This window comes from Vipera ursinii (assembly GCF_947247035.1).
Source record: "Vipera ursinii genome assembly, chromosome: 1".
NCBI lineage: Eukaryota > Metazoa > Chordata > Lepidosauria > Squamata > Viperidae > Vipera > Vipera ursinii.
Genome location: NC_139512.1, coordinates 223,405,827 through 223,431,791, shown reverse-complemented (window position 1 = coordinate 223,431,791; position 25,965 = coordinate 223,405,827). Strand labels below are relative to the sequence as shown.

Sequence of the window (25,965 nt, the reverse complement as noted above, 5' to 3'; positions counted from 1 at the left end):
AATGAAAGAAAGACAGTTATTCTGACTTTTGACATTTTTGTATAAAAAGCATGTTACACTCTATATAGTAAACAGTGTTTGATCATAAGTACCAGGAGGCCTCAGAAAGTACAAATGAAAAATGGAAAAAAATGAACCTTTTATTGTCAAAGTACAACTATGTGTACATTGAGATTAGCTGAGCCTCCCTTTGTGCTCCCACCCCCCAACACACAGTGACAACAAATCCTCCATCTTACTACACCATATGAACCAACTATACCACACACCGGCCTCCCAAGTCAATTCTGCATAAAATTCACAAAAGTTCACAAAAGTTATTTCTCATTCGAAAGCCTAACAGCCCACGGATAGAAGCTGTTTTTCAGCCTGTTGGTGCGGCTGGCTATACTTCTATACCTCCTACCCGATGGTAGGAGAGTAAAGAGATACCGTCCAGGGTGTGAGTCATCCCTGAGAATTTTCCTCACTCTTCCAAGGCAACGAGCCCTGGTGATGTCATCCAGTGATGTCAGGGAACAGCCCACAATGTCTTGTGCTCCACTCACTACCCTCGGTAATACTTTCCTGTCCGCGGCTGTCACACCAGCATACCAAACCACAATACCATACGAGAGGACGCTCTCTATAGTAGACCGGTAGAAGAGGGTCATTAGCCGTTGTTCTACCCTGTTCTTCCGCAAGACCCTGAGAAAGTGAAGCCTCTGTTTATGACTATATTCAGAGCATAGTAGCAATAGATAATAGACCTGGGCAAGATTATATTATTGCAAGAAAGTTTATTACCAAAATACAGTCCATAATACATTGACTTTTCTGAATCATAATTGAAGATGATTGACATTCTAGTGAAAAACCAGTTCATGATTCTTCATGAGAATCAAGTGAATGAGTAATCCACATTTCTTAAGAAAGGCACTGTGAAAAGATGAAGAAATAAAAATATTTCTTGCTGCCCTACCCAAGTTCACATTCCATGCATGTTGGGGAAGAGGATTAAGTATAATAAATTGTATCCTATTTTATAGATTTATTAATTTTGTACTACTCGGTTCACTGATTTACTACATCTCATTATTTTGTTACATGCATTCACACTAATTTCTAAAATTACTTTTACCACTTTTTAAAAAGACAGTAACAGAAATACATGTTTTTACTGAAAGGGATACATTCCACCACTCTTCAAAAATAAACATGGTTCTTTTGCCTTGTTCCATAAACCAGACTACATTTTGATCATTTTACCAAAATCACACTGATGGTATACAATATTTCCTGGGTGGCTTAACTTGGACTACTCCATTCATCCATCATCAGGGAAGGGAAGTTTTGGCACTGAGAGGCATTGACTGAGAGCCATTACCCAGCCTAGAGATAATGGCATCTCCGATTTAGGAGCAAATGTTTTCTGGAACATCTGTGGACATCTTGTTTTCCATTTTGTAAAAGAGAATCCTCGCTAGAGGGCATTTTCTGTTTTGAATCATGTTCTAGTTAAAATGATGTTCAATAATCGCTGATGAAGAACCTCAAGGAGTGAGCAAAAGCCCAGCAGCTGCCCCTCAACAGTGAGATATGGATTCAGTAAAACATGAACACAAATGAGTTGCTATTGTTTTCTCTATTACAGGGGTGTCAAACTCAATTTCATTGAGGGCCACATCAGCATTGCGGTTGCCCTCAAGGGGCCGGGTGGGTATGGCCTGGGTGGGCGTGGCCTACTGGGTAGGCGTGGCTAGAGTGCGTATGGCCTACTGGTTGGGCATGGCCAGCTCTACATTGTTCACATCAAGGGTGCCTATGGGGGCCTGGGCAGGAGTGGGACAGATCTGAGGGTCTCTGGCAGGAGGAGGGTCTCTGGGCCAGGGCCAAGGCAGTGGGGGCCATTCCCTCACTGTTTCCAGGATGGCTTCGCAGGCCACATGAAACCACTTCACGGGCCAGATCTGGCCCCCGGGCCTTGTGTTTGACATGTCTGCTCTATTATGATGAGACATTTTGCCTGGAATGTTATAGCATATATAAAAACTATTTTTCTTTGCCTTTATTCTGTTGCATTTTATGCCGCTGTAGCTTTAAGAAAAAAATCTGTTCTGATTTTTCTTTTGGTTTAGGAAAGGACAAGAATGCAGTCATGTGATTTATTTATTTTTTTGCTTTATGGCCACATTGCTTAATGATGGAGTTCCTGGTTCCAATTATGGTAATGAATTTAGGAGTTAACAGAAGGTCGTGTTTTCCCTTCCCTTCCTCTTATACTAAAGACAGTCAAGGCCAGACAACTTTAAGGATGTTGTCTTGTCTCCCCAGGCAGGGCTCCTTTGTGCAGCTTCCCCAAGGTCATTTCTGTGTTCCTATACAACTACCCTCATGGCTGATCCACTAATAATGGTGCTGCCCTTAAGATTTTAAAGCAACACAAGTTAAGGAAAGCAGTTGGTGGATTGTGTTGTGTAGCGGGTTCTTCGGCGCAGGAATGAAGACGAGGTAAATGAGTACAGGAAAAGTAATGGTTTATTTTGTGCAGAATCTGAACAAAAGGCTGTAACTAGCCTCAATATATAGTCTAGCCCCTAGGCGGCAGCCAATAGGTTTGAAGCAACCATTGCCGCCTAGAGATAGCCAATTGCAGCACTAGAGACTTGTAGTTGGGTTGCTGGAGAGCCGTTAGCTGCTCCAGCAACACTCATGGTATTACTAATGAGCCCAATACATAACAGATTGTCAAAACTTTGTTTCCTTGACCACTGCAATATTGCTAGGAGAAAAAAAAAACAATCACCAATCACTCTCCTAATTTCCAATAGCTCTTCTTAACATAGGGCAGGGATCTAGTTGGGCATCAGATGAGTTGCCTCACAGGAATCTGGCGGATAGACTCTCTATTCCTGTTATCTATCAGTTTGGTATTTATGAACATGGGTCTAAGGCCAACAAATGTAAGACTATGGGGAAAGTAACATTGCAATGGTGGGAATAGGCTTCTTGTGTTTACTTGTTTGTTATCTTGGTACCAGTGATGGCAGGATTACCATTCTCTGGGTGATTTATGCTTTGTTCCTGGAGGGATGGAAGACTGATGACCTAGGAAAGCAAGGGCTGTCTTCAACCCTGTCCCTTTCCTGTCTACTCAGGAGTGAAGCAAATCTAGCCTGATGGGTCTAAGAAAAGTTCTTGTACTAGAGCAATGTTTCTCAAACTTAGCAACTTTAAGATATGTGAACTTCAACTTTCAGAATTAAACATGGCTGGCTGTGGAATTTTGGGTGTTGAAGTTCATCCGTCTTAAAGTTGCCAAATGTAGGAAACCACCCTACTAGAGGATGCAAGTGAAATCAGATTTTAGAGTAGCTTTGTTCTCAGGTGACGAGCAACTGCTCTGCTGTACGCTATAGGAAACCCACAATGGAACCATCATTTCAAGGCAATTTGTTGCAGTACAACCCAATGCATCTATTTGCCTGGGAACTTGATTACACTGTAGTCAGTAGGGCTTTGGGATCCCTACAAAGTTTATTTTGCGCTGCTCTTAATAAGCTTTCTTTCTAAGGAAGATAGTTGCCTAAGCTGCAATCTAATAAATATTTGTCTGGGAATAAAGTCACTGGAAATAAGGGAGCAGCTAATGAAATAATCATTGGAATTTCAGTGCCTATCAATCAAAAGGAGGGATATTATGACATACACACATGCTCACACTCACGTAGATCAGTTTGTCAAGAGTGAAATTTATCAACAAATTTCCTCTCTGTCCTCATATCCACTGATGTTTACCTACTACAGTGAAGAATAAACTTGAGAGATGTTCAATCTCTCAAACCAGTTTGTTGACCATTCTTCCCGCTGCATTATTTCTGGCAGTCCTGATATTTTGCCCTATTATCTTTCCTTTGGATTACTTGATTCTTTTTCTGTTTCTTTATGAGGCTTAGCAAAGATCTTTATCTCTTGAAATCCTCTCTCTCTCTCTCTCTCTCTCTCTCTCTCTCTCTCTCTCTCTCTCTCTCTCTCTCTCTTGTATGTATATACAGACATGCAAGCATAGACCTATATAAGATAGACAAATCTAAATAAAGATTGTGTAATATATTTAAAAATAGAAGTAAAAGAGAGGATACCAATATGTCTATCTTTTTGCTGTGCATTATAGATCACATAAAACTAAGATCTGGTTTGGTGTAGGGGTTAAGGTATCAGGTAAAAACAGGGTGATTGTGAGTTCTTGTCTCAAAGCCAGCTGGGTGATCTTGAGCCACTCCCTCAGCCCTAGAAAGCAGGCAAGGACATATCACGAATGAAATTTCAGAGACTAGTCCATGCAGTCACCAGGAGTCAAGACTGATTAGAAGCTACCAAACAAACAAAGAAATTTCCATACACTCTGAGGAGTTTATCCAGAAAGGCTGAGGTCTAGACTTTCCAATTTTATTAAATAAATTGATCTCCCTTAAGCATGAACACACACACACACACACACACACACACACACACACACACACACACACACTTTACAGTGTTCTTCCCCAAGCTGTGACTTCCAGATGGGTTGGACTGAAAATTGCAGAAGTCCTACCAGTCCTCAGACCTCACTGGCTTCACATTCTAGAAGATGCAGTCCACCAGATCTGAAAGGTATCATATTGGAGAAGGCAGACAGAGTCACTTAATGGGAGGTAAGCAAGTCCAACCACTGTCAATTGATATTGAAACTGGCAAACAGGCCAAAGATTCCATCTGGACTGGGTTGAAAAATAACTATGTGTAGGCTGAGATAATAGAGAGACTGCACTACATTATTCTATCCCATGACTCATAAAAGCATCAGTGTACAAGCTGTACTGCCTGTTCACTCTTTGCTCTCACATCAAGCAACAGAATCAATTCATGAGCTTGCCACAAGGACATTAATTTAGTGGTGAAAATGGAGGGTGGTGTAGACTCAAATAAGTTTAGAGACTTGAAATACTCCTCAGGTTAACTCCCACTCCAGTTTATGCCTCAGGTCATGCAAGAAAAGAAAGGTACCCAAAAAGAGAAGCCACCTTCTGGTTGGTGACTCAATTATAAGGGATGTTAATTTAGGAAAGGATACAGAGGTTTCAAAAGAGGTCAGGTATCTTCCAGGTGCTACTGCCAGTAGGGACAAGAAGCGTATTTTCAAAATAGTCAACAATGCCAGCAAAGACTGTGATGTGGATGCCATTGTACATCTTGGCACTAACGATCTGTCCCAAAATAATGTACTCTCTGTGCAGAATGATTTCCAGAGCTTGGGGCAGGAACTTAGCAGAATAGGCTGTAGGATCACTTTTTCAGAGGTCTTACCAGTGTATAAGGAGCAAAATGGAAAAGGCCAGTGTATAGCAGAATTTAATATGTGGCTAAAGGAGTGGTGTAAAGGAGAAGGCTTTAGTTATATTAGTCACGATGTCTGTAGCTGGTCCAATGAAAAAATGTACAAAAGAGATGGTCTGCATCCATCCAAGAAAGGGACTGAGTTACTTAGCAATAAATTCACAGTTTTTGTGAAGGAATATTTAAACTAAACAACGAGGACAGTGAGTTAATTGATACAGAACATCACTGTCCCCGGCAATCTAAGAAGATAGGGGAACTTAGGCACCACACAAGTTATGTAGCAAGTAAACACAGGGTCAGTCATAAAGGACTCAAATGTCTGTACACCAATGCGCAGAGTATGAACAGTAAGCAGGGTGAACTAGAAATTCAGGTAAATGAGGGTGGATATGATATTGTTGCCATTACAGAAACATAGTGGGACGAAACCCACAAATTGGAACACACAGCTAGAGGGATTTAAATTATTTAAAAGAAATAGACTAAACAAAAGAGGAGGTGGAGTTGCTCTATATATAAGAAATAATTTTATCTCTACAGAAATAGAGCACAACAATGATGAAAACTGTAAACTTGAATGTATTTGGGTCAATATAAAAGGGGGAAAAATGACATTGCCATAGGTGTATACTATAGGCCGCCCAACCAAACAGAGGAAATAGATGAACTTTTTGCTAGTCAGTTAACTAAGGTATGTAGGAAGCGCATCACAATACTAATGGGGGACTTTAATTACCCTGATATCAACTGGGAGACAAATTCTGCACCAAGTGGAAGATCTAGCAGATTCCTGACAAACCTAGCAGACAACTTTCTCTCCCAAAAAGTAGAGAAGGGAACTAGGGGATTAGCCATATTGGATTTAATTCTCACTAACAGAGATGAAATGATAGAAAGTGTCAAAGCCACAGGAACCTTGGGGGGAAGTGATCATGCAATATTGGAATTCAACATTATGGAAGCACAAGCAATAGAATACAGCCAAACTAGAGTCTTGGACTTTAAAAGAGCTAATTTCAATAAACTTAGAGAGACCTTGGGAAGAATTTCATGGATGAGAATCCTAAAGGGGAAAACAACTCAAGAAGCTTGGGAAATTTTGAAAAGTGAGATAATAAAGGCCCAGTCTAGCACAATACCAACAAAGAAGAAAAATAACAGCTTTCAAAGGAAACCAGCATGGCTGCATAAAGAACTCTCTCATAAACTGAAAGACAAAAGGGACAAGTATAGGAAGTGGAAAGAGGGGCACATAACTAAGGCAGAATATCAGCAAACAGCCCATCCCTGCAAAGATGTAGTGAGGGAAGCTAAGGCTCAAAATGAACTAAGGCTTGCGACCAAAGTCAAAAATAACAAAAAAAAGCTTCTTTCAACATATAAGAAACAAGAAAAAAGTTAAGGAAATGATTGATCAATTAGTGGGGGAAAGTGGCAAGAAGGTGACAAGCAACAGGGAGAAAACAGAACTATTTAACTCATTTTTTGCATCTGTCTTTACACAAAGGGAAAAAACAGTCCAACCTACCAAAACCAGTGCCATAAAAAACAGAATAGAAATGCAAGTTAAGATAGGCAAGAAAATGGTAAGTGAGCACCTGTCCAGCCTAGACAAGTTCAAATCACCAGGACCAGATGGATTACACCCCAAGGATCTCAAGGAACTGGCAGACGTGATCTCAGAACCACTGAACTGTATTTTTCAAAGATCCTGGAGCACTGGGGAACTACCAGAGGACTGGAAGAGAGCTGATGTAGTTCCCATCTTCAAAAAAGGGAAAAAAAACAGATCCAGGAAACTACAGACCTATCAGCCTGACCTCAATACCTGGGAAGATTCTGGAAAAGATAATCAAACAACAAACCAGCGAACACCTTGATGCGAACAAAGTTATAACTAAAAGCCAACATGGGTTTGTCAAAAACAGATCGTGCCAGACAAACCTTATTGCATTCTTTGACCAAGTGACAAAACTAATGGACCAGAGGAATGCTGTAGATTTAATTTACTTGGATTTCAGTAAGGTATTTGATAAAGTAGATCACAACCTACTACTTGATAAGATAGATAGCATCACCACCAGATAGATTCGTAGCTGGCTGACAGGCCGTACTCAGCGTGTGGTCCTCAATGGAACTGCATCTACATGGAAGGAAGTGTGTAGTGGGGTGCCCCAGGGCTCTGTTCAGGGCCCAGTGCTCTTCAACATCTTCATCAACGATTTGGATGAGGGGATAGATGGGGAACTCATCAAATTTGCAGATGACACCAAGCTGGCAGGAATAGCCAATACTCCAGAAGATAGGCTTAAGATACAGGAGGATCTGGACAGACTTGAACACTGGGCACTATCTAACAAAATGAAATTCAATTGTGAAAAAGTAAGGTTCTGCATTTAGGCAGGAAAAATCAAATGCACAGGTATAGTATAGGTGGTACCTTGCTCGATAATAGTAACTGTGAGAGGGATCTCAGAGTCCTAGTGGACAATCACTTAAATATGAGCCAGCAGTGTGCTGCAGCTGCCAAAAAAGCCAACACAGTGCTAGGCTGCATTAACAGAGGAATAGAATCAAGATCACGTGAAGTACTAATACCACTTTACAATGCCTTGGTAAGGCCACACCTGGAATACTGTATCCAGTTTTGGTCACCACGATGTAAAAAAGATGTCGAGACTCTAGAAAGAGTACAGAGAAGAGCAACAAAGATGATTGGGGGACTGGAGGCTAAAACATATAGGGAACGGTTGCTGGAATTGGGTATGTGTAGTTTAATGAAGAGAAGGGTGAGGGGTGACATGATAGCAGTGTTACAATATCTCAGGGGCCGCCACAAAGAAGAGGGAGCCAAGCTATTCTCCAAAGCACCTGAAAGCAGGACAAGAAGCAACGGATGGAAACTAGTCAAGGAGAGAAGCAACCTAGAACTAAGGAGAAACTTCCTGACTGTTAGAACAACTAACCAGTGGAACAACCTGCCTCCAGAAGTGGTGAATGCTCCAACACTGGAAGTTTTTAAGAAGAGACTGGACAGCCATTTGTCTGAAATGTTATAGGGTTTCCTGCCTTAGCAGCGGGTTGGACTAGATGACCTCCAAGGTCCCTTCCAACTTATTATTATTATTATTATTATTATTATTATTATTATTATTATTATTATTATTATTATTATTATTATTATTATCTTCTTCTTTTTCACTTCATCTTTTATGCTTCAGGTGTTGAGGAAGATACAATAATATACAAAAACAAGTTCAGTTTTTAAAATAAACATTTGCAGATGAAAGTTATTTATGAACTGGAAAAGAGTGAAAGGAGAAGCTACTATTTATTTATATCAAATGAGTCAGTAAACCTTGGCAGAGATTTGGGTGTGATGATAAAGACCACATCTGTCACTGATTCTAGGATGCACTGACTAAAAAAGAGAAGAGAGATTAGGGGAGAAACAGAAAGTCTGATTTGTAGTACCTTAAATGCTGATCAATCTATACATAAACTTCCATGGATCCCTTTCTTTTCCGAAAAAGCAAAGAATGAAGTAACTCACTGTGAGATAGATTTGGTGCTTAGATACAGTTGCCAAGAGGTTTGGAAAAGTTAGACAAAGGAAGTGGTAATCAGGGAAGAATGTTTTGGCAGGTCAAGAGACATGAAACAAAAACCAGTAATCAATTCCTAAAAGTCAGCCCTTGTCAGTCTGCTACAAAATCAGAAATCTGATGGCTCTTCAAAGACCAACAATGTCTGTTCAAGTCTTGCTAGCTTGCTCACTCTCTTAAAAAAAAGAATCAAGGTAAGAATATGTTACTACACTTTGAAGCATAGTTTAATGGCTAAAAGTACTGTATAGGATAGCACAGGGGTCTTCAAACTTGGCCCTTCTAGGACTTGTGAACTTCAACTCCCAGAATTCCTCAGCCAGTGTGCCTGGCTGAGGAATTCTGGGAGTTGAAGTCCACAAGTCATAAAAGGGACAAGTTTGAAGACCCCTGGGATAGCAGATGGAATCTCAAATGGTAGAGAATAACAATAGGCTTTGTTTGTTGCTTAGATCATTGGCTCTCTGGTGTTCTTACTTTAGTTGATGGGATTGATGGGGGGAAAAAGAAGAGTCACATTTTAAACCTACCTACCGAGGTAGGTAAAATGAGGACCCAGATTGTTGGAGGCAATAAGCTGACTTTGTAATAATGCCGCTTGGGGTGTGTGTGAAAGCCCTAATAAGCAGGCATATACATAGAATGAAGGCTACTATGCTAAGCTTGTAAGCCGCCCTGAGTCTTCGGAGAAGGGCGGGATATAAATGGAATTAAAAATAAATAAAAATAAAATAAAATAAATGTCTACGACCTTTTATATGGAATATCCATAGCATCACAATCATCCCAGTGTCCATAATTTAGCAATCTATCTATATAAATTTGCTAAATAAGTAAATTTGGATGGGGAAACATGTAGTGCCTCTTAACAGGTTCATTACCCCAACAAATAAAATGTCTCCACAAGTGAAGAGCTTAGTGAGGACATGCTGATTTTTTGCTTCTGCAAAAAAGCCAAATAGGTGCAGTGACTTGCAACTTGTTTTCATTTCTCATATACCATCATGTCAGTCTCCCAAGTAGACCAAACAGGAAACACGACCAAGTGAGCTAATTATACTTTATTATAAGACTACTTTAATAGTATCTTGCCAGTCTGAAAGTACAAATCTCCTGCCATCTCTTTTTACTCTCTGATAGGTTAGGCAGTTCTTAAAGAGATGGGAGTACCAGAACATCTTATTTGTCTCTTGAGAAACCTATATGTGGGCCAAGAAGCAACAGTGAGAACTGGACACGGAACCACTGATTGGTTCCAAATTGGGAAAGGTGTCCGGCAAGGCTGTATACTGTCGCCTTGCCTATTTAACTTATATGCAGAGCACATCATGAGAAAGGCAGGGCTAGAGGAGTCAAAAGTTGGAATTAAGATTGCTGGAAGAAATATCAACAACCTAAGATATGCAGATGATACCACTCTAATGGCAGAAAGTGAAGAGGAACTGAAGAGTCTCTTGTTGCGAGTGAAGAAGGAGAGTGCAAAAGTTGGGTTAGCATCCGGCCCTCTCAATTCCTGGGAAATAGATGGGGAAGAAATGGAGGTAGTGACAGATTTTATTTTCCTGGGCTCCAAGATCACTGCAGATGGGGACTGTAGTCAAGAAATTAAAAGACGCTTGTTCCTCGGGAGGAAAGCCATGGCAAATCTAGACAGCACACTAAAAAGCAGAGACATCACCCTGTCAACAAAAGTGCGTATAGTCAAGGCTATGGTCTTCCCAGTTGCAATGTATGGCAGTGAAAGTTGGACCATAAGAAAGGCTGAGCGCCAAAGAATTGAGGCCTTTGAACTATGGTGCTGGAGAAGACTCCTGCGAGTCCCTTGGACTGCAAGGCGATCAAACCGGTCAGTCCTAGAGGAGATCAACCCTGACTGCTCTTTAGAAGGCCAGATCCTGAAGCAAAAACTCAAATACTTTGGCCACCTAATGAGGAGGAAGGACTCACTGGAGAAGAGCCTAATGCTGGGAAAGATTGAGGGCAATAGAAGAAGGGGACGACAGAGAATGAGGTGGCTGGATGGAGTCACTGAAGCGGTAGGCGTGAGCTTAAATGGACTCCAGAAGATGGTAGAGGACAGGAAAGCATGGAGGAACATTGTCCATAGGGTCGCGATGGGTCGGACACGACTTCGCAACTAACAACAAAAGGTTAGGCAGATCCTTTCTAAGTTTCTTTTGCTGCCTATTCTTCAGTTACAAGCTCCTCCCCCTTTTATCTGATCATTCCCTAGGAACCATCATTCCTCCCTCTCACCCTTCCAAAGCCACTCACATTCCGTTATATCAGGTGGCCCATTTTGGAGGAAACTTAGTGTTTACAAAATGAAAATTTAAATGCAACTAGAAAGCATTGTCCTACAATTGCTTTTCCAAGCCTTAAAAGAGGTCCTTATAACATAAGATGCCAAGGACGTAGTACCCTAAATTTTCCTACCTAACAGCTTTGCTGAAGACTTTGTCAACACAATTTTGTCTTTTGAAAAATCATGAACTTGGATATTCTTCCACCTCTACCATTCAATGTCTTTTCAAAAGGTAAGACTTGTTAAGGAGAGAAACACAAATCACACAGCTAGATGACTCAGTGCCAGAAAAAGACCTTTGGATACTGAATTCCCTCCTAAAGTCAAATATTTCCAAGATGAACTCCTTAGCTTTTCACCATACTCGGATACTAGAGGAAAGACAACATCAGACAAGTACAGTAGCAGGTTCAAATTATGCTCACTTCATTCAGTTTTAATCCACACAAACACTAGCACTGGGCACAATTAATGAGTCACTGTTAATAAATTGCAGCAGTGAATTGCACAGCACGCAGCAAGCGTTACTGAGGACCAGATTTACTCAAGTGGTATCTAGTGGGCATCCCACATTATGAATTCAGCAGTAACTCATGAAAATGCCCTTCAAGCTGTCATTTGCTTGGTCCCATAAGATGCTCCAAATAAGCAGATAATTCTAGGGACAGGTTCATTGAAAAATTACATCTCCTAATAAAGGTATACTGAGGCATGCACAATGATTGGAGAGATTGTTATCTTTGTATCTGTGAAGATATAATAAACTTTCTGTCAGTGGTTTATCTCATGTGGCTTCAAGAACTAGCCTTTCTAACTTGGATTTATATGTTGCAAAATATAAATTCTCATTAAGTTGTTTCATAAGGAAAACATGAATTTTATCTTTGCTGTGGATCCTACCATTTCGGATAACATATGGATTAACTGACACCACCCACCTTTTTTAAAAAAAAATACAACTGATCAAAATCTTCTGATTCAACCCGCTCCACTCCAATAGCATGTCAAGGTATTGGGATTCAATTTCTAGAATTACCCCCTAAAATTGTATATTACATTGACCAATATGAGGGAGGAAGAAAAATATTAATTAGCAGGGATGAGATCAGAAGCAAATTTTCAAATAACCAAAGCCAAGAGAATAGTGGGAAATGGGGCAGAGATGCAGAGTTTATATTTTAAGACTGAGAGGAAATTAATCATGAAGCTTTAAAATATGGTGTGAGAGTAACCAAGCAACCAAGTCTATTTCATTATACCACATTCATTTTAATCCTTTGTCCCTTAGTCTCAGAATACTGCTCTTCTTGTCTCCAAAATCCTGACATTTTCTTCTCTAATGAAACAGTCAAAACCTGCTCCCAAGGTTAATAAATGAAAAACCATCCAGTTTTACTGATGGAATAATATACTGCAATTAATAAGGCAATGAACTGGTTTTCAAAAATGTTTTGGGTCTCCTGTGTTCTTTGTTGTTATGTATGTTGTATGGGATTTTGAAAGAGACAATAAAAAATGTTTTTAAAGTATTTACTACCACTGTGAAAAATAACTGCCCCATCAACAAATGCATATTACAAAATTTCACTGCTATGGACACATATATTTAAATTTCTCTCTTCAGGTATTGCGCTTCTAATTTATGGCAGGCTTTCTCAGGCTGTTTTTTTCCTTTATCTTCAATAAAAATTGATATAAGAGCTGCTGATGAATATTGATGACAGGCAGCATGGTTTTGGAATGCATATTTGGCCTACATTGTTCATATCAGTTGTTTTAGCTAGAAAAATCTCAGAAACCTTGCTAGTTCCAGAGACAGTTCAAATGGGGCAGCTCATCCAAATTTTGCTGTTGAAGTGTGTCACATCTAAGACGCTTCCAGGGCCAAAGAGCAAACTTTTAAAAATAGCCAATTCTCACCTCAAAATTATGTTAATAAACTATAAATACACTGTTATTATACATTTTAACAAACTTTGAATCAATGCTCAGTTTAAAATCCTCAACAAGTATTAATTACTGCATGACTACCAATCTAAAAAAAATGATTGCTATAGCAAGCTGGCAGCTCTTTAAATGTACAGGTAGTCCTCGACTTAAGACCACAACTGAGCCCAAAAATTTCTGTTGCTAAGTGAAACATTTGTTAAGCAAATTTTGCCCCATTTTACAACCTTTCTCACCATGGTTGTTAAGTGGATCACTGTGAATGTTAAGTTTGTGACATCGTTGTTAAGTGAGTCTGGTTTCCCCATTAACTTTGGTTGTCAGAAGGTCGCAAAAGGTGGTTAAATGACACCAGGACACTGCAAGCGTCATAAATATGAGTCCGTTGCCAAGTGTCCGAATTTTGATCATGTGATCATGGGGATGCTTCAACAGTCAGTTTTCAAAAGTGTGAAAAACAGTCATAAGTCATTTTTTTCCAGTGATGTTGTAACTTTGAATGGTCACTAAATGAACTGTTGTAAGTGGAGGACTATCTGTACTGCTTTGGTGGCAAATAAAATGTGCATTGCTGAGTATTCTTTTTAATTTTGCTCTTTGTTTTTGCTTTCCAGTGACAGAAAATACAACATGAACCTGCCAAACTGTGAAAAAAATTTCAGACTATTCTGCAAGCCTGCAGCACAGAGCTTACTTTGAGCCAAGAGAGAAACATTGTGATATCATCTATCTATCTATCTATCTATCTATCTATCTGTCTGTCTGTCTGTCTGTCTGTCTGTCTGTCTGTCTGTCTATCTATCTATCTATCTATCTATCTATCTATCTATCATCTATCTGTCTGTCTGTCTGTCTGTCATATTTGTATAGCCACCTACATTACATGAAATATAATAAAATACATTAATATAATAAATTATGTGATTAGCATCAGAATGATCTTTGAATGAAGATGCATTGAGAACGTGTGTTTGTATAATCACTGGAAATTCTGTGTTTCATATCAGAACTTGTTTGTTTTATTTAAATAGAATCAGTAAGACTACAGGTGAAATGGATAAATAACTAAAGGAATGTGAAATTATCACAAGTAAAAATGTAAAAGCCCAGGGACAAACCAATTCCTTACTTCCTGTCCCTCTTCTCCTGACCACTTAGGACACTTTCAGTAAGGCCTGAAAATCCTATAATACTGTATTTTTAGTAATACTGAAAAATTGAACCGTCAACTAGTTCATGGGAGCTTTGCAATGAGAAGCAGGGTTGCACAGTTGTATGGGGTTTGCTACCTCATTGAAAACAGCCACCTTGGCCTGTCTCTGTCATCCCAGCTATTACTTCAGTGAGCTAAAGGGATCTCCACACTTGGCAACTTCAAGACTTGTAGACTTCCATTCCCAGAATTGCTGGCTGAGGAATTCTGGGAGCTGAAGTCCACAAGTCTTAAAGTTGCCAAGTTTGCAGATTCCTGAGCTAAAGGCCAGCATTAAGGAAATGGTGGAGGCAGGAAAGATTTGCCATTTGCAAAGACTACTTGCCAAGTCAAACTGAAAACACGTGTGCAGAAGGGGAAAACAACCAAAACTTCAGTAGGCCCCATCTCACATTCAGAGGACTTTCCTCTCATAGTTGCTAATACAAACAGTCCTTGTCCTACAATCATTCATTTACTTCGAAGTTACAGCAATACTGAAAAAAGTGACATGATCGTTTTTCACATTATGATCATTGCAGCATCCATATGGTCACATAATCGACATTTGGGCACTTGGCAACTGGCATGTATTTATGACAGTTGCATTGTTCCAGGATCATGATCACCATTTGTAACCTTCCCAGTTGGTTTCCGACAAGCAAAGTCAATGGGAGAAGCCAGATTCACTTAACAACTGCATTATTCCTTTAACAACTGCAGTGATTCACTTAACAACTATGGCAAACGAAGCCATAAAATGGGACATAGCTCAATAACTGTCTTGCTTAGCAATGGAACTGCTGGGCTCTATCGTTGTAAATCAAAGACTACCTGGAGCTATTATTCTGAGGCTTTGGAGAGTATGAATTCATGCACCATTTTAAGCCATTTTAGTTTAACATATAGTCTGAAGCCAATTGAGATTTAAGGAACAAACCATATTTAGCAATATCTCAGAGTTCATGTAATATGTAAACAATGTGAATGAATGGCTCGGATTTAGAGGAATAGCTTCCAAAGTCAAATATCTTTCAATTCCATCTACCAGAGTAGTGTTGGGTCCTAATAGTTTTTGTTAATGGTGGGCCAAAATGTCTGAACACATTTATCTTTTCTTTTTCACAAGGACCTGAATTTTGTATAATTTCTTTCCAATTTATATATCTTTTTTCCTCCCTCTCATATAGGTAAAGGTAAAGGTTCCCCTGCACGTGCGTGCTAGTCGTTTCCAACTCTAGTGGCCCATGCTCATTTTCATTGCAAAGCCGAAAAGCCAGCGCTTGTCCGAGGACGTTTCCGTGTTCATGTGGCCAGCATGACTAGATGCCAAAGGCGCATGGAACGCTGTTACCTTCCCACAGTAGTGGTCCCTATTTTTCTACTTGCATTTTTTATGTGCTTTCGAACTGCTAGGTTGGCAGAAGCTGGGACAAGTAACAGGTGCTCACTCTGTTACGCGGCACTCGGGATTCGACCCGCCAAACTGCTGACCTTCTGATCGACATGCTCAGCGTACTAACCCACTGACCCACCGCATGCCTCCCTCTCATATACATATGTACAATAATGAAAACAGCATGTGTTGTGTATATTCTGGGAAAGTGTGTACAAATATTTTTCTTTTCTTGATTTATTTAATTACATTTGTCTAGCTGCCCAGCTCCATTAAAGCTATAAATAGAATATGTTTAGTGAGGGTACTTTAAAATAGTACTTTAAATTAAATTAAAATTAAACCTTTAGACATGAAAGCCAGCAGGGTGACATTGGACCTATCACTCTGTCTCAGCCCAACCCACCTCACATGGTTGTTGTTGTTGTTGGAAATATAGGAGGAATATAGAATAGAATAGAAGCTGGAAGGGACCTTGGATGTCCTCTAGTCCAGCCTCCTGCTAAGCAGGAGAATCTATACCATCTCAGACAAGTGACTGTCCAGTTATTTATAAAGGCAGGAAGAGAGAGAGAGAGAGAGAGAGAGAGAGAGAGAGAGAGAGAGAGAGAGAGAGAGAGAGAGAATTTCATTATGAAGACTTGTTTTAGAACTGTCATAATCTGATAAATGGACACAACCATTTTACAACCAAAAGAAAATGAATGCAAAGCAAAGCTTCTTTGTGTGTCTATGGTTCGGTATTTTTCTCTTAGGTTTTTCTCTTAATTGGCAAGCACCCCAGACTGCATGTGGGAGAAAAGCCTCTGGAGGTGCTTTTTTTTTTAAAGTGGAATTTTGAACTCTTTTCAGGTCCAGATTTTAAAAAAAAACACACGCTTGGGCTGTTTCCCCTCCCCCCTCCCCCCACCTTTCTTTGAAAGGAATCCCCAGTGCAATTGCAAAATCAGCTAAGAACTGGAAAGGGATAGTTTGTCTCTGGGAGGTTAGTCTGTCTTCTTGTAAAAGCAAGCTTCAAAGCCATCACATTAGGGGTGGAGAAGCCTTGGTCAGCTCTGTGTGTTCCCTGACAAGAGCTGCCTGTTCTGGCAGCCTTTGTGTCTTGTATCCCCGAAGGGATTGCCATTGTGTCTACATGCTTCTGTCTTGTCCTTTTTTAAGGGACGCGGTGGCTCAGTGGGTTAGGACGCTGAGCTTGTCGATCAGAAGGTCGGCAGTTTGGCGGGTCGAATCCCGAGTGCCGCGTAACAGAGTGAGCGCCTGTTACTCGTCCCAGCTTCTGCCCACCTAGCAGTTCAAAAGCACGTAAAAATGCAAGTAGAAAAATAGGGACCACTACGGTGGGAAGGTAACAGCGTTCCGTGCGTCTTTGGCGTCTAGTCATGCCGGCCACATGACCACGGAGACGTCCTCGGACAAGCGCTGGCTCTTCGGCTTTGAAACAGAGATGAGCACCGGCCCCTAGAGTCGGAAACGACTAGCTTGCATGTGCGGGGGAACCTTTACCTTTTTTAAGTTCATCATATTGCTGAAGTTTATGTAACAGCAGGCTTTCTGCAAACAGACTTGTGACATAGGGTGGTATTATCCAAAAACATCTTTCCAAAGAATCTAATTGTCTAACACAATTTTAGATCTGAGCCACAATGCCTTTAGTGAGGCTGATTGTTGGCAAGAGTTATGCAGATGTTCCTCACCTTACAATCATTCATTTAGTAACTATTCTAAGTTGCAACAGCACTGAAAAAAATGACTTAAGACCAGTTTTCACACTTCTGGCCATTGCACCATCCCCATGGTCATGTGATCAAAATTCAAATGCTTGGCCACTGGTTTAGATTCATGACCATTGCAGTGTGCCAGGGTCATGTGATCCCCCTTTGATTCCTTCTGACGGGCAAAGTCAATGGAGAAGCCAGATTCACTTAACAACCGTATTACTAATTTAACAACTGCAGTGATTCAGTTAACAACTGTAGTGAGAAAGGTCGTAAAATGGGGCAAAACTCACTTAACAGCTGTGTCACTTAGCAACAGAAATGTTGGGCTCAATTGTGGTCATAAGTCAGGGACTACCTGTACTTTCAGTATAATTAAGCAATACAGGATATCTTTTCCTGGCTCATGATGATTTTCCGAGCTCTCCTCACAAAATCAGGACATTTGACAAGCTCAATTGTAAACAATAGGTAGTTGATAGTTGATTATCGATCATATGATGCAGTTCCAAACTGCTGTGACATTTTTGTGCAATCTTTGTCACTATTCAACAGAATTACATAATGATGTCTGTAGTTTTTGTTTTAATTAGGCATTAGATAGAATGTTTCCATTGTATATATTAACATCATAAGTGTTCTGATATATCTATGTGAAAAGTCTGCCCTTGATTTGATTTCCCTGATGGTTACTGAAAACCATTTTGCAATGCTAAGGAAGTTATAAAATACTGAGAACTATTCTAGTTAAGGGCAAGAGGTTTTCTGAGGGGGGGAAAATGGACATTTCTTGAGAGCAATTAGGAGCAGAGAAATGCCCCAGGAGAGAGCCAAAGATCTCCTTTCTCTGCTTTTATTTGGTCTAATTTCTCCCTGATTTTCTTTGAAAAACACAGTGTCACTACTGTTGTTATGCATTAAATTCTGGCATATACTTTTACTTTTGAGATGAAATTTATTGGTTGAGATTTGGTAAATGCCAGTTTTCTGGACTGAAATGGAAAATATAATGTGTCTCTTTTAAGCAAAGCAGGATTCCCTCCAAAGCAGCTAGTCCTGGGAATGTTCTTGTTCTTTCTTCAGTTAACCAGAAGAAACAACCACCATTTTGTTAAATACAACAGGACAGCATTAGAATACATCATTTCTTTCCAGTGCTTGGTACACCCTTCTTTCTCTAGAAGACCCCCACACCTAATGACTTTTAAATTATGAGATGCCAGACCACAAGTACAGTTTGTCTTTTTCCTCTTTGGAAGTTTTTCTCTGAACACACATGGTAAAGTGTTGATAGGTTTTTTTCTTCTCATAGTTTAAACTATAGCCTGAAATTCCTTGAGTGAAATGAAACCAAAGTGAGAGAGGACCCAGATTTGCAGAGACTTGGGGTAAAAATGGTGCATTAGGACACCCAGAAATAATCAGCAAGTGAGGACCATTGATATGAACTCAACTAGGATGGTTCTATTTGCACTGCATATTCAGAATTTTTTTTAATCTTAGGAGGAAAATGGTACTCTCTCAAAAAATGGAGGAGATGAACAATAAGAAAGTTCCCCTACCCTCTTATTGCTTTGTCCTTTTTAAAATAAACAATTGTCCTAAGGTGACCATGCATGCATTTATTCACATCACTGATCTAGTAGGAAATTGCATAGCATATGGAAAGCGAGTCTTACATTGGACTACAAGGAATGCTGTTTGGAGAAAATTGTAGGAGAAGGAGTGGCAGAACCTGGGGGCAGAGTCAAAAGAGGAACCAACCTAGAGCTCTACATAGCCACAAACTAAGTCCAACTCCTCTTGAATTCTGTTGACCCTTATCTAGCTCCAAAATAGTGCTAACCATTAGTTGAGTAGATTCCTGCACAGAGGCACAAGTAGTAAATCTGTTTAATCGGAACTTCAAGTGTGGTGCTGGTCTTTTGTGTCTGACAAAATGCCAATGTCTTAAGCTTTCCCCAATAATGATACTGTCTGGAGGTTATGGGTATTGTTATTCAAACCATCTGGGAGAATGCTAAGTTGGCAAAAGCTGATTTAGGTTAATCATTCTACTCTGACCATTTGTTGCTGGAGAATTCCCTTCCCCTATACCAGGGGTCTCCAAACTTATCAATTTTAAGATTTGTGGACTTCAACTCCCAGAATTCCTCATTGTCCCTGCCCTATACCAAAGAGCTTCACTGGGTCTAGAAGGCCTATTTACAGTGACCCCATATCAACAACACTTGAACCACAAGAATTCAATATGGAAGTACTAAAGAATGGACTAACTGGTAGACAGTGAGACTAACATGTTTGGTCATTGCTAGCTTGTGGAAAACTAATGTATTATTTCATCCTTGCTTCATAAAATAATTCTACTGTTAACCTCAACTCACAATGACCATTTGGAATCACATTCCCCCATCTACATATTAGTTGTATAATTACTTTTATTCTAGGATTTCCGGGTAAGCCAAGTAGGCGATGTGTGTAGCTTGTGGACAACCACTTTAATGAGATGGTTTGACCTGCAGAGTCAAAGTTACTGTGTTGTTCCATCGTAAGCTTGATATCTTGCTCTCCCTCAGCAATGGAGTGGCTTCATCTAGTGTCTTAATTTTCATCTTTGGTGGCTCTTTATAGACCTGTTTGCCTAGTTGCACTCCCAATTTCAATTTTAACCTCAGAGCAACATCCAGTGAGGTAAGTTGTGCAGACTGGCCTAAAGTCACCTAATTAGCGTTTATGGTCTAATGTGGACTTGAATCTAGCTCAATCCAATCTAGTCCTAGATTAAGTACTACACTATGTTGCCTCTCAAACAGATCATATGGGGCACCTGCCAAAGATTTCAGACTATGATACATTAAACACAGAGACACAAAATCATTTTATTAACTTTAAAGAAATGCATATATTTCCTACCTAGGGGGTAAATTTTCCAAAAATCCAAAGAAGTCGTTTTTTTCATGTACACATGCTTGGGATTGCTTAAAATCACCATAATAAAGGACAAGATTTGTGTGTACACTGGGCTGGAAAACAAATCTTAAGTTTATTTTTCATTCACCATCTGATAGCCTATTTTTCAGCTATAAGGGAAGAAAGGGGTGATTTGAAAGCTGCTAATTTGCAAATGGTTCTTGAAAGGCTGAATAAATTTACAGCTGGATCCTCTTCATCAAGTTAAAAAGCACCCGCCTATAGCAAACAGTCTTATTCTGTTCTTCCCCTAGTGTAGCAAAGGTTTCATGAGTATGTATGTGTACGTGTCTTTTTGGCTTCTGTTTTGTGCTTGTACCAGCAACATGGAATGCATGGAGATATTAACAGTTGATAATGCTTATCTCTCTGCTTTGAAAAACTTAGCCTGTTGATTCCTGCACAGCAAACAGCAGTTGAAAGGCAGGAGCTGTTTAGGCAACTTCAACACCACTCCCCCAACTGCTGCAATTAGCTTGGGTAGAGTTCAGGTATTGTGTGCTGACAAACTTGAAGCAAGCTGGTGCTAAGAGTTCTGCCTGTGTGTGTGGCATATTGTCAGTAAACAATAAAGGCCATTGTAGTTATAGGTACATGTGGCTGTTTAACTAAGCTAGCTTTAAACTCATGTCTCAAAAGTCCAAGAAAAATATAAATTCTTTTTTAGTAAAAGGTAAAGGTTCCCCCGCACATGCGTGCTAGTCGTTTCCGACTCTAGGGGCCGGTGCTCATCTCTGTTTCAAAGCCGAAGAGCCAGCGCTTGTCCAAGGACGTCTCCGTGGTCATGTGGCCGGCATGACTAGACGCCAAAGGCGCACGGAATGCTGTTACCTTCCCACCGGAGCGGTCCCTATTTTTCTACTTGCATTTTTATGTGCTTTCGAACTGCTAGGTTGGCAGAAGCTGGGACGAGTAACAGGTGCTCACTCTGTTACGCGGCACTCGGGATTTGACCCGCCAAACTGCCGACCTTCTGATCGACAAGCTCAGCGTCCTAACCCACTGAGCCACCGCGTTCCTTAAATTCTTTTTTAGGACACCTGAAATGATATTTGGCAGAATCCATTTACTTCCTGCTGTTCTTCCGTTTTCTCTCCTCCATTTGGGTAGCCTGTTATTACAAAACCCACTAGCTATGTTTGAAAATTAAACAGTTGGTTTTGTTAAATACAAAACTTGTCTGCTGGGTTCTCCAAAAATCTGACAGGGGAGCAAATGTACTTTCCAATAATTTTGTGTTCCAAGTAAAAGACAGAGGCACAAAAAGGTGGGAATGGGCTAAAGCCACCAGAGCAGTTGTGAATTAATGTAAATAATGTGGGCAGGTAAGTTCTCATAGAAAAGATATCTACATGCCAGAATTATTATTTTGTTTATTATTAATTTATGAGAAAATAGTCATAAAAGTATAGGCAGCATTGGTTTGAATTTTTATTAGAGTCAGATACTTGTTCTGTATCCAAAAAGGAAGAATTAATCTCCCTGTTAATGTTTACAAAAATATTTTAAATGTGGCTATTACTAGTTTTGGGTTCCACATTGTAATGCTGAGTCATGTTTATTGAGATGTCCATTAAACCTACTAGACCATTCTAATGATATTTGTGCCGTACAATGCAGGAAAAAGGCAAAATCTGGTCTTTTTCTTTATATCTTAATAGCGGTTGTAAGAATTCATTCACAGGTTGAAAAACATACAGTATACAGATTTTTCTGCAGATGTTATTTCTTCAGATATTTACTTGAAGTGCCTTCACATGATTTCCCATTAGTTTAACTACAGTTGAAAATTAGTCTAATTTTTTTTGACATCAGCACTTGTTTCTTGTAGTGCCCTTGAAGGATGTCAAAACCAGCAGTTCTGAATGTTGTAAAATGCTCATTTCCTGCTAAATTCATGATTACCATCTTGTTATCAACATATTACTGAATTTCTGCTTCACGTACAGTTCTGATCTGGAGGCTCATTACAGCCAAAAGGCCTCAAGGTTTCCTCTATCTTTTCCCCCAAAATCTGATTTTTAAAACACTTTCCTCAATGTATTTAACCACAGTTCAGCAAGGAATATCTCTTTCTCTTTGCTTTTATAATATTCATATTACTGTTAAGGTTTCATCACTAATCCTGAAACAAAATGTAACTTACTCCAAGATCTGAAAGAAACATGGTTTGTGATAAATTGTATTAAGAGCAGATAAGAATTTGGTAAAAATCAGGCAGACCATTATTTTCTCTCTCAAAATGCCATGCCTGGTTCTTTAAACCACTGTTTATACTTTCATGAAAAACAGGAATTTGAATAGCAAAGAATTCCTTCTTTCCACCTTTATTTAGACGTATCTTCTTCATTAAAGAGAAAGCAATGTGTTTTAAGTTGAAAGGGCCACAAGGAGTGAAGTTGGATCAGGAGACTCTCCACTAAATATTTATTAGAACTGTGCCAAAAAATTCTATGTACTTCAGTTTTGTTCTAGTTCATGAAAGTGAAAGAAAATAAGCATAATGAAACATTTATTGGCTGTGAGATCTAGCCCAAGAATGATGTAAAACAATCCAGCCAAAGTTCAGTTCTTATTTGCATACACCACACAGACAGAATCTTGCCAGACTAAATCTATATTACCCTAACCCACAGGTCTGCAACCCACGGCTCCGGAGCCGCATGCGGCTCTTTCAGCCATCTCCTGTGGCTCCCAGTCCTCTGCCATGTGCAGTTCCAAAAAAAAAAGTGGGACTAAAAAAGTTCAACCAATCAATTCAAATATGCAGGGTAGGTGCATATCTCACCTTGGCTCCACTCTTCAAACCCTGTTCTGCGCATGCGCACATGTACGCGCATGCGCACACATTTTTTGCGGCTCCCAGTTTTTCCTTTTGTGAGGGAACCGGTTCCGAGTGGCTCTTTCACTGTTTCAGGTTGCTGACCCCTGCCCTAACCTAATGGATATACCCAGAAATTTCTAGAGAGTGGCTATCCTCAATCTCTTCCTTTTCCCATGATCCAGCTCCAGACTGTACTGTCTCTTGTTTCAGCCTCCTCCTTGGAATGTGCTCCCTCTTTTCTGGGAACCTGATGTGTTACTGAAAACCATCACATCACACTTTCCATAACATTGGCCCACATTTTTATCAGTTCTTCTTAAAATTCATCTTGGAACACTCTTCATAGAACAATGAACTGTTCATGACCTCATCTCAAACACTGAGGACAAATTGTCACTGTAAGAAGAAATTAAGATGGGATGTATGAGCTCTTGAACAAATTAATCCAGAATTCTCACTTGAGGCACCAGGATTGAATTATCCTACTTCAGACACATTGTGGAAAGACCTTGCTCCAGTGCTGGCAAAGGTGGAAGAAAGCAGAGATAACCATCGGTAAAAGTGGGTGGACTCAGTTACAGTGACAATGGGTATACTGATGGAAGACTTGAAGGATCTGATTAGAGATAGATCATCATATGAAGGAAATCTATGTGGTTGCTAAGAGTCAAGGCTGACTTAATGGCAAATAATCAGTCAAGAAATCAAGGTACCGTAAGCTTTTAAGCTGTTCCAAGGATATTTAAATGTTTTATTTTGAAAGAGCAAATTAAACAGTAAGTAATTCTGCCCACAACAAGAAATTATTGGGATTTGTTTTTCTTCTGAGAGACAACATGACAGCATTTGTTTTTTATACTGTATTTCCATCCCAGATTCTGTTGAACTAATGACTTACATAGCATAAGAAAGTGGCTTATCATTAACTTTTTCCAATATGTGTTTCTAACTTTTCATCTACAGCCTGAGACTTATGACTGGTGTCCTATTGAAGTACTACGGTAATAAGGATCAAGCCGGTTTAGCTTTTTCAGTCAACCAATTCTTTGGCTTATAGTTTCATACCCTTTTCCTGTATGGTGTTGCTTACAGCAAAAAGAATGAGTATCTATGTACCATTGTTGCAGGATATAACTCCTTTAAAAAGTGGATGAAATTATAAGCGAATGAATTTAAAGGTCTGAGGTTTAACAAAATGGAAAGTAAATATACTTAAATCTAGTTTATATCATCTCTATTCACTATCATTCTTCATACCTTTCTATCTTTGAAACCTATCCTGCTTCTGTTATGTCCCCTTTCATACATTGCCATTCCTCTCTTTTTCAAGATCCCGTCATTTCCACGCAAGCGCAACTTCCTTGAGCTTCCTCTTCCTATTGACTCCTTTATGTTTCTTTCATATATTTGTTTTGCAATTTGATTCTCCTTTGTTCTCTCTGGCCAAACCACTTCAGCTTGTTTCCTGCTGGAAAACTCCCTTTGTATTCCATTCATTCGATGGATTGGATAGAGTCCAGATCTGAACTGCAAATGTTGCCATCTTTTCGAATGTCATTTTAATAAGATGGTTCTTTAAGGCTTTGGTTTTGATTGTTGTACTTTGTTATATTAGATTGGTGTAACTACAGGTGACTGTCCATAACAGGACTTCATTGGATTCAATTAAGCTAGAGGCCCTTGTGACAGCCTGATTTCTCATCAGCATTACCTTCTAACAGCTTCCTCTCTCACTGACTGTTTAGTTCTTAATTTTTTTTCCTTTCCATTTCCCCCAAATGTTGTCCCTCAATATCCTCTCAAAATCATCTCAGTCTCTTCCTCCATCCTCACACCTCTGCAACAAAAAACAAAACAAAACCACACTTCATTTTGGGGGCAAAAAGAATTCCTCTGCGAGGGTCAATTTATTATTAATTTATCAAACTTGCTTTACTGCAATCTATTGAAGTTTCCTGGAGGCTCATAATAAAAATGCACAGCTATGTGTAAATTAATCAATATATTTCTGGCCACAGCACAGTCTTAATTAAGCCTTGGGGAAACCTTTCTGGGTGGTGGGAAAGGAAATCTTTGCACTCCACCAACTGATAGATTTAGGCTAGCAATGCCAAATGCAATACCTCAGTCTAACCCCATCACCGGCAAAAAGTATGGCTATAAATCATAACAGATAGTATGGGAATTGTAGTCCTGCTCTAGACATGCCATGTCTCTGCTCTCTGGCTGGAATGGGAGGCGACTGGTTTGGGCAAGGCTGTTTTATAACTCTTCATTTCAACAGCCTTTTGCTCTCGTTACCAGAATTAGCAGGCAGAGCAGGGAGCTGAGACGCAGCAGTCATGTTGCAGAGATTAAGAAGGCTGGAGGAAAAAGTGCTCTGAGCAACCTCATTAGCCTGATACAGATCCTTAGCACAAGGCAGGGTCATGATTGGGAGAAGGGAGGGAACGCTGAAATGATTTGCTAAATACTCTGAATAAATTGAAAATCCACGGTTTAATCATCAACTTCTTTTTTGGTAATGTTACAAATGCCCTGGTCAGGACAACCTTGAAATGGGCTGTGAATACAGTTCAGGAAAGCCAGAAGAAGGAGACATAATCTCCCTCCCCCCTCCAAGCAATTTTTTTGAAGATATTTCCCT

At 39.8% G+C, this 25,965-nt stretch overlaps 1 protein-coding gene across 1 annotated transcript in view; it reads right to left on the bottom strand.

The window, feature by feature from the left end:
* Window positions 1-801: 801 nt before the first annotated feature.
* The window catches only part of SH3YL1 (SH3 and SYLF domain containing 1), a 98,556-nt gene continuing 73,392 nt past the window's right edge, over window positions 802-25,965 (bottom strand). The window contains exon 10 of the mRNA XM_083348175.1: window positions 802-918. Within this exon, the coding sequence (XP_083204301.1) occupies window positions 881-918 (38 nt within the window). The 3' untranslated portion in view covers window positions 802-880. The remainder of the gene's footprint in view (window positions 919-25,965) is intronic.